At 53.1% G+C, this 14,708-nt stretch overlaps 2 protein-coding genes across 2 annotated transcripts; one reads left to right on the forward strand and one right to left on the reverse strand.

Moving 5' to 3' along the window:
- The first annotated feature begins 37 nt into the window (after nucleotides 1-37).
- Nucleotides 38-9,554, forward strand: aebp1a (AE binding protein 1a). The gene is made up of 20 exons (XM_061801461.1): nucleotides 38-432; nucleotides 2,110-2,340; nucleotides 2,425-2,499; nucleotides 2,785-2,829; nucleotides 2,906-2,965; nucleotides 3,052-3,120; nucleotides 3,209-3,286; nucleotides 3,372-3,481; nucleotides 4,823-4,962; nucleotides 5,104-5,188; nucleotides 5,264-5,408; nucleotides 5,541-5,620; nucleotides 6,059-6,182; nucleotides 6,250-6,446; nucleotides 6,531-6,704; nucleotides 6,881-7,006; nucleotides 7,230-7,476; nucleotides 7,981-8,120; nucleotides 8,222-8,321; nucleotides 8,671-9,554. Exons 1-20 carry the CDS (start codon nucleotides 201-203, stop codon nucleotides 9,243-9,245), a joined length of 3,033 nt encoding a protein of 1,010 aa, XP_061657445.1. The 5' UTR covers nucleotides 38-200; the 3' UTR covers nucleotides 9,246-9,554.
- A 130-nt stretch (nucleotides 9,555-9,684) lies between these two features.
- Nucleotides 9,685-14,592, reverse strand: ddx56 (DEAD (Asp-Glu-Ala-Asp) box helicase 56). The gene is made up of 14 exons (XM_061801482.1): nucleotides 14,434-14,592; nucleotides 13,832-13,993; nucleotides 13,603-13,757; nucleotides 13,035-13,205; nucleotides 12,613-12,703; nucleotides 11,938-12,179; nucleotides 11,628-11,774; nucleotides 11,433-11,546; nucleotides 11,275-11,369; nucleotides 11,118-11,191; nucleotides 10,443-10,532; nucleotides 10,266-10,371; nucleotides 10,093-10,199; nucleotides 9,685-10,012 (listed from the first exon to the last, which is right to left on the reverse strand). Exons 1-14 carry the CDS (start codon nucleotides 14,488-14,490, stop codon nucleotides 9,941-9,943), a joined length of 1,683 nt encoding a protein of 560 aa, XP_061657466.1. The 5' UTR covers nucleotides 14,491-14,592; the 3' UTR covers nucleotides 9,685-9,940.
- Nucleotides 14,593-14,708: the final 116 nt, after the last annotated feature.

Consider the following 14,708-nt stretch of genomic DNA (forward strand, 5'->3'; position numbering starts at 1 on the left):
TTCTTCTTCTTCTTCTGGCCTCGTTCATTTCCCCCGCGGCTGGAACGTCTGGCGTGTCTCTGCAAGCTCCTCCCTCGGCCGGGAGAGGAAAAAAAGGCCGAGGAGGCGGGAGGGAGCCGCCAGACTCCCACACAAACGTCTTCACGCCGAAGCTCCACCTTTGCTCCCCTCCGAGGGCCTCGCGTCTTCTTTTTGTAGCCATGAGGGGGTTCCTGGCGACGGCGTGCCTGCTCTCGATGCTGTTTGGCGTCTTGCTGTGCGCCGACGAGGCGGACGGCGGGGCTCAGGTGAGGGAGGCCCGGCGGGCGGCGGAGAGACGGGGCCCGGCGGGGGACGACCGGGAGGACCGGGCCGCCGTGTCGGACGAGCCCGCGGCGGAGCTGGAGAAACCCAAACCCAAGAAGAAGAAAACCCCGCAAGAGGTGGAGGCAGGTGAGACCAAAACGGAGGTGTCAAAGTCAAGGTCGGGGGGCCCGTGTTCGCCCCCAATCTTCTTTTGAGGTGGCACATCAGGAAAAGTCATCGGCCGTAATCGTGAGCCACATCAAAACGGCCGAATTTCAGTCCAAGAGTCGTCGACGTCGCGCACTTGGATGAAAAACATCATTCGCATTCCAAATCTTTGGCTCACTCGCCGCTCCGCGGTCACCGCGGCAGCATTCCAGTAGACTTTGTAAGAACTATGTCAAGTCCACGTTTGTTGTCACTTGAGTCTCGGTCTTAGCGGTTGATCCAGCGCTCGCATTTCAAGCGGGCGTCGGAGTGAACTCGCGCACGCTATTCAAATACCTCCAAACCGTGATCAGGGAAGGAGGGAGCGAGTCAAGCGTCCACAACAGATACAAGATGGCAAAGCGACTTCCGCTTCGGGAGCAAAACTCTCTCGGCTTGGAATGTTTCCGATCTGATGAGAAATGCGGAAGGACGCCGTCAACGCGGCCGACCGACAATTTAGGAATGTTTCAAATCGGACCGAGGACGTCGTGCAGGAGCTCAAAATTTGGAAGTTGCCGTGCTCTGATGTGGTCCAAAACTGGGGGAGGAGGTCAATAGGCCGGTCGTGTCTTTCTCGTGAAATGCGGGAATCTGACGGACGATGACTTCCTTCCGGGAGATGAACAAAAAAAAAAAAAAAAAATGTGCACGGAATTACTGCAGCAGAATCAGTCGTGATTTTGCTGGCAAAATGCGGAATTGCGTGCAAAGTGGGAATTTGGGGAACGCTGCAAAATATTTCTCCCAGATGTCCCGAACATTTTCATCTCGGAATGGCTTCGATTAGTCGCGGAAGAAAATCTCCCGAGTACTTTTGGTGTGGAAACGAAAGCGTGTTTCGGCCATTGGAAAAGTGTTTTTTCTCGTGACGTCACCTCCCGTCCCGGTCAGAGAAACTTGAGCGGGGATCAAGAAACGCGGTCACGGCGGGTGATAAAATGCAGACGAGCTTGGCGAGAACTTTGCGGGTCTGCGGGAAGCCCAAAATGGGGATTTTCCGCGCGCCGGCAGAGGAGCTTTGGCGCCACGGGACAAAACTTTCCACTTTCCACACGGACGCAAACGACTTGGCATCAACGCGCACGTTTGCTTCCACACCATAACCGACTGTTCACACCCGAGTTACAAGTCTGACCCCAAAACCTCATTTGAGACCCAAACTCAGGGTCGACACCCCCGTTTAAGCCCTCACCTTTGTTCAAGACCCCACCCGTGGCTGCAAACACTCGTTTGCAACCTCGTTTGAAAGGACAACTCGGGTATGAAGTCCGATTTTTGAAACCCGAACCCCAATCGAAAGGCAAACCTCGTTTGAAACCATCATCCAAACATGCAAACTTAAACTCTGGTGACAACAAAATGACGCTTAGGTAGGAGGAAGAAAAATAAAAACAACTCCACGTCGGCTGCTTTGCTTCCCAATAAACACCCTCATCGCGAACCAGGTCTGAAACTGATGAATCACCTCAACGCGGAGTCATGTTCTTCATTTGTCCGTTTACGCAAGGATGCCGAGTCATGTTATTTCCGTGAAGTTTTGCCTTCTCAAGAGTCTCTTCGGGTTTCGGGCCGCCAAAAAGCGCCACTGACGCCGCGCGTTGTGCTTCCGTCAAGCCAAAGCCAGAAAGGCGGCGGAGAAGGAGGCCAAGGCCAAGAAACAGAGGACGCCCAAGCCCACCAAGAAGCCCAAAGGTCCCAAACCCACCAAGAAACCCAAACAGCCCAAAGCCACCAAGAAGCCCAAAGCGCCCAAAAAACCCAAAGCCTCGGCGACCGCGTCCGCGACCGCCGCTGCCACGGCGCCGCCGGACACCAAACCGCTGACTCAACCCAGCACAGCCGCGAGTACGTCCGGCTTTTCTTTCCATATTCAAACGGGAGCCGGCGGCGGCAAGCAAACAAATGATTCGCTCCTTCTCGTCTTCACAGCGACCAGACGAGCGGCCGCCGTGCAGCCCGAGTGGGAGGAGCCAGAAGAACCGGACCTGGTCAGGAGGGTTCCAGGTTTGTGGCTCACTACGATGTTGAAATGTCAAAAAAAACAAACAAACAAACAAACAAAAACACAGATATTGATTTGGAAATGCAGTCTGTGCGGTTTTTGCTGGTCCCGTGTGGCCAAAAGTGGAAGTCCACTTTCATCATCCTGAACTTTCAGCGCCAATCACTCGTTTCCCAAATGGTGGCGGACCACAGAAAAAGTCAACACGTCGTTTCACTCTGGACAATTGAGGGTTCTTTTTTGGGAGTTAGATTTGATCTTTTTTTTTTCTTTTGATTTTTACGAAGACAAAAAGGGGGCGACCACTCCGGAGGTCATCGTGTACATACCAGGTACTTGCCCGCGTCCGGCGTTCACGCCGCCAACCGCCGCCGAGATTCTTTCCAGAAATGTTTGCCGGTGTTGCAGACGAGATCACCGACGCCCCCTTCCCGGTGCCCTGGTACGAAGAGTACGACTACGACGACCGTACGTCGGCCGCCGGGAGCGACGCGTCGGCCGAGGTCCGGCCGCGACTCCTTCCCGTCACCCCTTCTGATTCTTTTTCCACACAGTTGCCAAGAAGAAGCAAGAAGAAGAAGAGGAGCAAGCACGCAAGGAAAAGGCGGAAAAGGCGGCAAAAGGTCAGGACTGCTCGACACCGCAAGGAGACTGACAACATTGCAGCCGGCAGTTTTGGGCAAACGTCTTTGTTTTATGGTTCCGACGAAGCCGAGCGTCAAAGGAAGAAATGGGAGGAGGAGGAAGAGGAACGACTCAAAAACGTCTCGCAGCCCCCGGAACCCAAAAGTAAGACAACAAAAATATGGAGCTACGGCGGTCGACATGCGTGCGGGTGTCTCGCAACTCTCCCCCTTTTGTCTGCTACGTCCAGAATGTCCTCCTCTGGGTTTGGAGTCCCACCGCGTGGAAGACGACCAACTGCTGGCCTCCTCGCAGTCTCAACACGGATTCGCCGTTCAGAGGGGAAGACTCAACATGCAGGTAACGCCACACTGGGCCGCCCATTTCGACCGCGCTGGAACACGGCGCCGCCGCGGACTTGACCTCATTGGACTGCCCGAAATCACCAAACCTCCAGACTACAACTGGGATAGACCAGGACAAACCCACGGGAACGACTGGAATGACAGTCCTGCAAGGACGGGACCAACACTGAACAGGTTCATCAGATTACACCAGACTATCAGACCAAACTTGATATTATTGAACCCCACTGGACCATCGGACCACAGTGGACTACCAGAACCCCGTGAAATGACGAGTAGACCGGTCCGCACGAGAGCGTAACCTCACTGAAATGGACTGGACCTTCAGACCATACGAGACTGGACCATCAGATTACGCAAGATCTTCAGACCACACTGGACCATCAGACCACAATAACCCGGTTATATAACTAGAGGACCGGCCCCCGCTTCATCGCGAGATTATAATGGACTGAATTGGATTCCCACACCAGTCTAAGGTTAACCAGCCTAACCATACTCCTCTGGACTACCAGATTAGACCAGACAGCACAGGACTTTATTGGACTTCACTGGACAATAACACAACAGTGGACTACCAGATCCCAAAAGAGTGAATCGAACAGCAGACGACAGTCAACTTATCTCCCCTACTAGACCGTCCGAAACTGAACAGGACTTCCAGCGCGTACTAAACTGGCCCACCAAATGGTAAACGGACTGCACTTATATCGTATTTTATCGACACTGTTAGAGTGGCCGGAGGACTTCAAGACTTGCATTCACCCACACATTCATACACTCACAGGCGGCTGCTGCCAGGGAAGGCACAAACCAGGGTTCAGTGTCTTTGTCCAATGATACTTCAACTTGCAGACGGTCGGAGCCGGGATTCAAACTAGTCCCCCTTCGTTCACTCCATCAAGTGAACCACGGTTGGCCAGACCACCGCGGACAAAAGGCTTTCTGGACTACAGTGAACTCTCAAACCAAAGATGACTGGAACACCAGTCCACACTTGACAAACCAGACTACAATGAACTGAACTGAACTTGACCTGACTTGACTTTCAGACCGCACTAGACTGGAGCACCACATTGCACTGAATGTTTAGATCACAATGGACTTCACTAGACCATCAGACCACAGCCCAGCATCAAACCACACTGGATACCAAAACCAAATAAAACAAGTGGAAGACCAGTCCACCCTTCACCACCGGACGACAATGGACTAAACTGGACGGGACCTCCAAGACTGGCCCGCTGGATTACGCTAGACCTTACTGGACCACACCGTACTTGCAGACTCCACAGTTGCCAGTAGCAGACTTGATTAATGCTCGTCGTCCGTCCAGGGTTCCAGCAACGATGAAGATCTTTACGGGGGCGCGTGGTGCGCCGAGCCCGAGGAGATCAACAGCTGGTTTGAGGTGGATGCTCGACGGGAGGTGGAGTTCTCGGGGGTCATCACGCAAGGAAGGAACTCTGAGCTATTGTGAGCCTCTCGAACACTTTTTCAGCCTCAACGTGGAACATACATTAAAATGTGCCCATGTAGAGTAAAGCCCTGTTGGTCAGGGGGACCACATTCCAGAGCCAAGACGAAAAAAGCTGCGGTATGTGTGCTGTCTTGCAGTGAGGACTTTGTGTCGTCCTACTTTGTGGCCTTCAGCAACGACAGTCGCGACTGGACAATTCTTCACGACGGCTACGCCGAGTGGGTGAGTAGCGGGACGCCCACCTGAGGTCTTACACCGGAAAAGAGACCGACCACTGAAACAAAGATCGCCTTCCAGTTGTTCTACGGGAACGTGGACAGAGACACGCCGGTTCTGAACCAGTTTTCCTGGCCGGTGGTCGCGCGCTACGTCCGAATCCTTCCGCAGAGCTGGAACGGAAGCTTGTGTCTCCGGGCCGAGATTCTGGCATGTCCGCTTCCAAGTCAGTATGACGGGAACATTGCACACACACACGTCACACAGCAGCATCGGGCTTCACTTCCCAACAGAAGAGACTGATCCAAAACCACGTCAGATAGTTGAAGCTGCAAATCCCGCTGTTTCCATTTTCCAGGGAGCCACCGCAGCGAAAACGAAGTGAGGTCTTCTGACGAGCTTGACTTCCGACACCACAACTACAAGGATATGAGACAGGTCGCTTACACGAAATGTTCTAGCTGAACAAAAAGATGAAAGCAGAAAGCTGCTCAACGTGACCTGGCACCAAAAACAAAAAAAAAAAACCCCAAAACCTTTTCATGTGAAAACCTGCGACCTTCCAATGTAGGCTGGAATGTCGACAGAACGGACTGAGCGGGGCGTCGTCCGATAGAACCGATGGTTTGTTCCAATTGTTCTAGCACTTTTTGGAGCACTCGTGTGACCATCTTGTGGCCTAAAATGCCAAATGACAGAATTTAAACACCAGTTCTGATTGAACCAGGACAGCTATTGGTCCATTCCTGGATCCTCGCTTCCTACTTGTCAAATAAAAGTCGCCTTTTACATTCACCTTGAAGCCTGACCCAAAGACCACTACGCTCAACCTTTTCAGGAGTAGCGTACTGTACAATATGTCTTAACCTGCTCCAGATGATGAAGGTGATAAACGAGGAGTGTCCCAACATCACCCGAATTTACAACATCGGTAAGAGCTCTCAGGGCCTGAAGATGTACGCCATGGAAATCTCCGACAACCCGGGGGAGCACGAGCTGGGTAAGGGAACATTAACAAAACGAGGTCACGCAGGGTTTTGCTTTGCTTTGGTTTGGTTTTTGTCCAGGTGAGCCAGAATTCCGATACACGGCGGGTCTCCACGGTAACGAGGTGCTGGGCCGGGAGCTCCTCCTTCTACTGATGCAGTTTTTGTGCACGGAGTACAAAGACGGAAACCCTCGAGTGCGCCGCCTGGTGGACGGAGTGAGGATCCACCTGGTGCCGTCCCTCAACCCCGACGCATACGAGCTGGCCTTCGAGGCGGTACGACCGGACCAAGGCAAACGGCCCAGCTTCGGTTTTTCAGTCGAGACTTGATTGTCTGTCACTCGTGATTTTGCCCTTCAGGGATCAGAGATGGGCAATTGGGTTCTGGGCCACTGGACTGAGGAGGGTTACGACATTTTCCAGAACTTCCCGGATCTCAACAGCATTTTGTGGGGAGCGGAAGACCGCGGCTGGGTGCCGCGCTTTGTACCCAACCATCACATTCCCATGCCAGAGAACTTCCTCAACGGATCCGTGAGTTGGATGGGGTTCGGGTCGCCATCGGTGGCTGGGCCTTCTGTGGGAAGTCACCCGACTAAAACCGTCATAATTATCGAGCACGGTTGAAAATCAATCAATGTTCTTCTCGCAACGTGAGATTCAGAAAATAAACCCACCTGAAACGTCAGCCGGTCGTTTCTCGCCTTCAGATGGCTGTGGAGACCAAAGCCATCATTTCCTGGATGGAGCGCACCCCCTTCGTGCTGGGGGCGAACTTGCAAGGCGGGGAGAAACTGGTCACGTACCCTTTTGACATGCAGCGGCCGCAGATTTCGGTAAGCCTCGAGTCTCGCCCGATTGCATTTGAAAATCGGCATCTTGAAGATTGCGTGCCAGTCGCTTTACCGTCAGCAAAGTGGCGACTCCGCTTGCTTGAGCAACATTCCCTTCACTCCTTGCCTGAGTAAAACTTGTTAAGTTTAAGACTTGTGACTGGCACGGGCTGCAAAAGAGAGCGCTAACATAGCCTCGGTATCCCGCCGACTACCTTTGTCCAAGTTGAGCGACAGCCGGCGCTGGAACGCCAACGACGAGATGAGCGAGGACACCTGGGCCCGGATCCAGCGTCAGAACGAGGGCGCCCTGCGCGAAACGCCAGACGAGGTCATGTTCCGCTGGCTGGCCATGTCGTACGCCCACAGTCACCTGAGCATGACCGAGGTCCAGCGCGGATCCTGCCACGGCGACGACGTCACCAGGGGCCAGGGCGTCACCAATGGCGCCGGCTGGAAGCCCATCGTGGGCAGTAAGTGTCCGGGGAGATTTTCACACGAGCTTGGGTAGCACACAGGTTACTTTCTGCCTGTGTACGTCCAGGAGGCTTTTTCACGCCACATTTTTGGCCGTGGATCCTGACTGTATTTATCAACGTCTCTGATGCCCCGACCTCACGTGGACGTGGTTAAAATAAGGGTCTCCGAATTCTGGACACCGCACCGCTGGTTCGAAAGAAGCCCTTGACGCCATCCAACTAGAAAGGCAGAGGAGCAGTTTTGCACCGTCACTTATCGAGGTCCTGCCTGACCCATCTAGCCCAAATACCTCATTCCATGGGAAAAGTGGCTCCTGTGAAGCCATTTTTGCCGGCAAGCCGGTGAACGAGCACTTCCAAAATTTGTCATTTGGCCAGCCGCACCCGGCACCGACCATTCAAATAATGGCCCTCGTGAAAAGTCGATAACCAAGAGTCCAGTCCTCTCCGTTGAACGCGTCGAGATTTTTAACACGAGCGTCGGCCTCGCCTTCGCAGGCATGAATGACTTCAGCTACCTGCACACCAACTGCTTTGAGATCTCCGTCTTCCTGGGCTGCGACAAGTTCCCGCACGAGAGCGAACTTCCTGTGGAGTGGGAGAACAACCGTGAGGCTTTGCTGTCCTTCATCGAGCAGGTGAGGGCCGCGGTGACGGCTCCGGCTCGATCGAAGGGGGAGGGAGGGAGGGAGGGAGGGAGGGACGGACCGACGACTTTTGGCCTGTCTCTTGTGCCCAGGTGCATCGTGGGATAAAAGGGGTGGTCAAAGATGTGGAAGGAAACGCCCTTGCCAACGCCACCATATCAGTGGAGGGGATACGCCATGACATCATCACCGGTATTGCCTGTCATACTTCCTTGACACCAGTACTACCATCTGAAGGCATTACGGATAAATCTAGATGAGAGATAGCCGCAAGTAGGTGACTTGTTCAAAACGGGCTAAGAGGGGGGGGGGGGGGGGCAAAAAAAAACAAAAACAAAAAAAAACCATTCAACTATACACTGGGCAAAAACGTTCCCAATAGAGATGTGCTACCTTGTGGGATTTTGGGGGTATTTCACGGCGCAAACTAAGCAAAACCCCGACACAGGTGCAACGTTGTCGTGAACTGCGGAAAGGTTGGCGTCCGCTGCATTATCGTGTTTGAATGGGAAGCAACGCCGACATTTGTTTCTGGCGACAGCCTCGGGCGGCGACTACTGGCGGCTTCTGAATCCCGGCGAGTACCGCGTGACGGCCAAGGCGGACGGCTACACGTCCGAGACCCGCCTGTGCGTGGTGGGCTACGATTCCGGCGCCACCTCCTGCAGCTTCACCTTGGCCAAGTCCAACTGGGACCGCATCAAGGAGATCCTGGCGCTTAACGGCAACCGCCCCATCCGGGTAGTCCCCAAGGCCGGCGAAGGCAAGCCCACCCCCCACGGCGCCACAGCGGCCAGCGCACTGTCCCCGGAAGAGCAGCACGCCGCCGCCCAGCGAGCGGAACGACTCCGTCGGCTGCGGATCCTGCGACTGCGCCGGCTGCGCCTGCAGAAGCACCGCGGCAGACTCCCGACAACGCCCGCGACAACCACCACCACCCCCGCGACAACCACCACCACCGCCGCCGCCACGACGACACGGAAAGCCCAGACCACCACTTCCTGGTACGATTCCTGGTTCCCCGTGGACAACTTGCCCACCGAGAACCCCTTTGACAGCATCATCTTTGACTCGGTGCCCACTGAGGACTACCCATTTCACTTCACCATCGACTGACACGAGCGGGAAGGTCCTGAGAGACCGCCAAAGACACACCCGCACCTTAAAAACCACCCAGGAGAGCCAGGGGTTGACTGAACGGAACAAATGGCACCAAATGAGAACCGTCACAGACGCGCAGAGTAAACCATCCAACTAAAGTCTCCGCCAGCTCCTGATGTCACTCACCAGGCCGCCCCCCCTTAAATGCACATATCCAAAAACACACTGTACAGTAATTACCCTTGATAAAACCAGTTGAGGTTTGTTTTTTTTTATACATATTATTACGTTTTTATAGGTCACAGTGCCATTTTCTTTATTAAAAAGGCGTAACAAAGACAATTGTGTTGGTTTTCGGAACAAATTGTTGCCACTTCCATTCATTTCTTTGGGGAAAATTGCTTTGGTGTATACAAGGAAGCCAAATTATGACAAGTGAACGAGTCAAGTCAAATATTCAGGACCTAAAGGCGAGTTTTTATTTTCCATCTGGGAGAAAAACGCAAATAAAACTGCGATGAAGATTGCAGACGGCCGCTGTTCCACTTGACTTGCTTTGAATGTGAACGGCTTCAGTGAGGGGCAAAAAGGATTCGGGGATACAAAGACGTTTTTATCAGGAATGGAAAGGTACAGAAATACAAAAATGTTTTGCTTTTGCAGGAAGTGGAAGTCAACGTAAGTCAATTGGTTTGATTTGCATATTTGGATCATTTTGTCTGGCTGGGCCTTTTGTGCGTCCTCCTTTTGGTGAAGCGGAAATTCCTCAGTGGGTTCTTTCCCTTCAAGAAGTTCCAAAAAAAAAAGAGAGAAATAAACAACCAACAGGAAATGCCTCCGCTCACCCCGGTCGGTGTCTAACCTTGAAGCTGCGTTTGGCGACCCCGTGCGCTTTGGGGTTTTGGTTGGGCCTGTTCCTCCTCCTCCGATTGGACAGAGGGTTGATCACGCCCCTCAGAGCGTCGGGAACTGCGCCGGTTCACAACGCAAACTTTTAGCCACCGAGCACCAGAAGAAGCTCCCAAAACGACTCACTGAGGTATTCGGGGACATTCTTCAGGTGCGGTTTGATGACTGCAGGGTGAAGGTCTTGGTCGTGCCTGAGCAGCTGCAAGTCCCTCGGGTTGTCTTCGAAATACGTCTGATTGAGCAAGCAGAGGCGACCAATCAGCAGAATCCATCTTTTGAGCCCAGCACGCGTGTGAAGCTCACCTTCAGCTTTTCGGAATTTAGCAGTTCCAGCTTGATCTCCTTCAGTCGGGCCTCTCTCACCGCCTGCTTGGTGACCGATCGCATCGCATCCTCGTTTTGCGCAACAAATCCAAATTAGCAACATTGCGCGGACAGACAGACGCCAAACACATTTGAAAGTTGATTTCTGGGTGGATTCTTTTTGCCGTCACATGATTTCTGGGGTTCACCAGGGATCTGTTCGCAGTTGTTTTGATTTCTTATTTGGATTTTTTTTTTGGGGCAGAGATTTTAATAGAAAAAACAAAAAAGCGCGAATGACTTCTTGGGCTCCTCAAGGATCTATTCTCAGTCCTTCGTAGTTCGAGATTGCATATTTTGCGGTTTGTTTGTTTTTTCAGCACCAGGATCCATATGAGCAAAAAGAAATCACCAATGCGTACAGTAAATGATTAGTGGAGTCCCTCTGGGTTCTATTCTCAGTGCCTTTTCTCTTTGCCCAAGATGAACCATTGCCCCAGTTTCATGTCAACTGGGCTTCTGGAGGGTTCCATTTTCACTTGCTCACATGTTTCTTACGGCCCAAAAATAGTAGCAAGAAGTGGAATCCACACACAGTGTCAAAGTCTTGTGGGTTTCTCATATAACTCATATTCCCGTTTGTGGCCGGACTTTGCAAAACCGGACGAGACTCACCCTGCATCTGTACCTGAAGCCCTCAACAGCCTCCATCTTAAACTGGAACGGTTTCAGGGAAGATTCTGCGTCATCTGGGAAAAAAACCAAACGAGCAAAGGCTCGCTCCACAGACAAATGTGAAACCGTGAAATCGGACGCGAGGACTCCATTTTACCTCCAGTCAGCGTCTCCTCAACTTCAGAGAGCAAAGCGGTTTCCGTGCGAGCGACGAAGGACAAGGCCGTGCCCGGGTTGTCGGCCCTCGCCGTCCTGAATGAAGAGAGACCATCGAATCTTCCTCCTCCGGACTTGCGGCGCCGACGTTTGCTTTACCTTCCCACCCGATGGATGTACGACTCCACGGTGGCGGGGAAATCAAAGTTGATGACGTTGTTGACGTTTTGGAAGTCGACGCCTCGGGAGGCGCTGTATTCCGTCTCTTTAGCGCTACCAAAACAGCACACGTCACGTCAACACGTGAAGCCTTCAAGCCAAAGACGAGGACTTCCTGTTTGAACGAGGACTCACCTTCCCGCCGCCGCCGCCGTCTTCTTCTTCTTCCTCTTGCCTTTCCCCGCGCGCTGCGACGCGGCGGCGGGGTCGGCCAGGCCGTGCTCGTCCGTGGCGATGATGTAGTCGTAGAAACCCTGATTGAACTGCGCGATGATGTGACACCTGACGCAGGAACCACACGCGAGACGGGCAAAATTTTGTCTTTGAAGGACTCCTGAAAATATGGCCGCTCGAAAGCTTCTCGAGGCCCTTTTGCGCAAACGTGCGATACAATCGCCCCGCCGCGCCGAAAACCGGAGGAGACGGCAGAGGTCCGGAGTCTGACCTGGACCGGACGGGCAGCTCTGAGTTGAGCACGCAGGCGGGAATGCTGAACTGCTCCAGGAAGAGCTTGAGGCGGTAGCACCGGTCCACGGCTCCCACGAAGATCAGCGTCTTGCCCTGCACCAGCCGCAACTTGAGCAGCGCGTAGATGAGCAGGAACTTGTCCTCCTCCTCGCAACGGATGCTGAACTGCTGCAGCTGGCTGCTGTCGGGCAGCTGGGAGCCTCGCAGCTTCAGGGTCACCTGGCCCGCCAAGTACACGGATTCGCTTTTCCAAAATGAACATTTACAGCCATATCAGCGTTTAAGCAACGGGCCACCGCCCGGCACCGAGGTCTCCTCGGGGAAAGGTCCCCGATTGAGCTCGGGTGACGAGCAGAGAAACCGCTTGACATTTTCAGTCATCCCGTCGAACTGCTTGGAGTGCAGTCAAGCCACCTATCCGCACGAGGGCGGCCCTTTCGCAAATTTTCACCATTCGCGGCAAAGTACGAACGTTACTGAGGACCGCCAATATATTGGTTGAAAGGGGTACAACCATTTTTTTTTTTTTTTTTTTCCCCGTCGTTCGGGTTTCTCGACATTGCGGCTTTTCACTCATCCCGAGCGGACGCAGACCGCCAACCCCGTGACGTTCGGATCGACGCGAATGAGGAAGGTGCGCGCAGGACCTTACGGGATTGTGCAGCAGAAGCTCCTTTAAGGCCTGAACGTCCTCACTGAGGGTGGCGGACATGAGGAAGGACTGGTAGATCTTGGGCAGGTGGCTGCGAGGGAGTCCAACAACTTTTAGTCAAGACGTGGCACAAGCAAAAAAAAAAAAAATAAAATAAATCAATAACAGCGGAGCCTCGACAAATACCGAAGCCGTACGGCGAGGGCTGAGCAATACCGAAAATCGGCCCGGTGACCGAAGTGACTTAGTGAGTCAAAGTTGACCGTCGTAAAGTCACGTGAGAAAAATAAAATAGCGCCGGCGCCGTCGAAAAAGCACCTTCAACTAGTCAAAGGATTGACACGACAACTAAACTGGAATCCGTGGACGCAACGGGTCGGGCCCGGAGCCCGAGCGAAGCCCCGACAAACGTCTCCCCTCACCACAGCAGATTCTTCAGGTCGTCCTCAAAGCCGAAGGAGAAGAGCAGGTCGGCCTCGTCCACCACCAGCGTCTCCAGCGACGTGCGCAGCAGCAGGTTGCGCGCGTCGAGGTGGGCCAGAACCCGCGACGGCGTGCCCACCACCACGTCGGGCTTCTCCATCAGGACGGGCCTGCGCGCCACCGACGAGAAGTCGCGTCAACGCAAGGCGCCCGCCGGCCCTCCGGCGATTCCGCTCACTGCGGATTCTCATTTGCAGAGCCGAGCAAGCCGATTTCGGGGGCGTATTTTTTAAGACACGCTCGTGCCCTCGCCACACTTTGTGGGCTGATTTCCGATTCGATACGTCGTCAAACCCACTTTTGGATTTGAGTGGATTATAAAAGTGTCACCGCTTCGTGAGCACGTGACAACGTTGTAAGACTACTTCCATACCGCGCAACATTTTCTTTGTAGACCTTTTCAAATTTGCCATCGTCGGTATGCGGGAAATACAATCTGGGCGTTTGTGGCACCGCGCGTACGTTGGCTTGCCCGCCCGGTGAATCATTTCACGAGACTCAAGTGACCTCTGCGCAGACACGTCATCTTTGCCGGAGATGTCGGCCACGCGGACGTCTCTGGAGCAGTACGCCGTCAGCTGCCTCATCATCGCCTGGACTTGCCGGCCCAGTTCCTTGGAGGGCACCAGGATCAGAGCCCGCACGTCCTGCTCGCGAACGCTCTGAGGACCGCAGACAACCAGACCGTCACGGCTGTCGCGTTTGCTTCCGGCGGTTCGGCGTCGGCGCGCGTCACCTGCTTGGACGTCAGGATCCGCTGGATGACGGGCACGGCGTAAGCGGCGGTCTTGCCGGAACCGGTCCGCGCTCGCGCCAGCAGGTCTTTGCCCTCCAGAGCCAGAGGGATGGCCTTCTCCTGGATCAAGGTCGGCTGGGACCAACCCAGATCTGCCACCGCCTAAACGTGGAGTAGGCCGGCAATTACCTTTACAGTTGTATTGAAAAGTTGAACAAAAAGGAAAACAAACAAACAAACAAAAAAAAAAACTACTATGATACTGTAGAAAACTTTTGGGAGCTATTTGTTGGCGTTTTCATCCTACGTCACTGAACTGTTGTTGGTCTTCTAACACATTTACGACAAGGTTTTCACTAACCATTAATATGCGCCGTTCTCTTCAAAAAAATAAAAAAATAAACGTTGAAGAGGCCCAAAGTAAACAGACGCACATTTTGCTGTTCTTTTCTTTTCTTGGCGTGTTTGTGAATGACGACAGTTAGTTTGCTCCAAATATGGTCACTTTTCCTGCACTTTAACTCCTCGTTTAGCGGTATAACGTTTTCGAGTGAGCATATGTCACCTTTAAATAATCGATAAGGTCTTTATTAATATTGTACCTTTAAAAGACGGTCGTCAAGGCCCATTTCGTGGAACTGAAGCCTCTCGTCCGCCATTTTTCCAGCTTCTCGGGACACACGTGCGTCGCACTCTCTGTCGTCATTGTGTTCACCTTCGTCGCACAGTAAACGCGTCGCCCAGGTGATTCCTAAAAGATTTTAAAATATGAAATTACAAGTCAAAAATTATTTAAATCACCCCAAAACAAACAAAAAAAAAAAGCTAGTAACGGTGTATTTTCTGAATCCAAATAAATATAACCACTGCTCATCAT

The sequence above is a fragment of the Syngnathoides biaculeatus genome, chromosome 17, assembly GCF_019802595.1.
Source record: "Syngnathoides biaculeatus isolate LvHL_M chromosome 17, ASM1980259v1, whole genome shotgun sequence".
Classification (NCBI taxonomy): domain Eukaryota; kingdom Metazoa; phylum Chordata; class Actinopteri; order Syngnathiformes; family Syngnathidae; genus Syngnathoides; species Syngnathoides biaculeatus.

Bases quoted from the DNA above. Each gene is read 5' to 3' on its own strand.
- aebp1a (XM_061801461.1), top strand. From the start codon at position 201: ATGAGGGGGTTCCTGGCGACGGCGTGCCTGCTCTCGATGCTGTTTGGC. The intron at 3,287-3,371 runs GTAAGACAACAA...TGCTACGTCCAG, and splicing joins GCAGCCCCCGGAACCCAAAA to AATGTCCTCCTCTGGGTTTG. The intron at 5,189-5,263 runs GTGAGTAGCGGG...ATCGCCTTCCAG, and splicing joins ACGACGGCTACGCCGAGTGG to TTGTTCTACGGGAACGTGGA.
- ddx56 (XM_061801482.1), bottom strand. From the start codon at position 14,490: ATGGCGGACGAGAGGCTTCAGTTCCACGAAATGGGCCTTGACGACCGT. The intron at 13,994-14,433 runs GTACAATATTAA...CTCCACGTTTAG, and splicing joins TTGACGACCGTCTTTTAAAG to GCGGTGGCAGATCTGGGTTG. The intron at 10,013-10,092 runs GTTAGACACCGA...AACTTCTTGAAG, and splicing joins TCGCCAAACGCAGCTTCAAG to GGAAAGAACCCACTGAGGAA.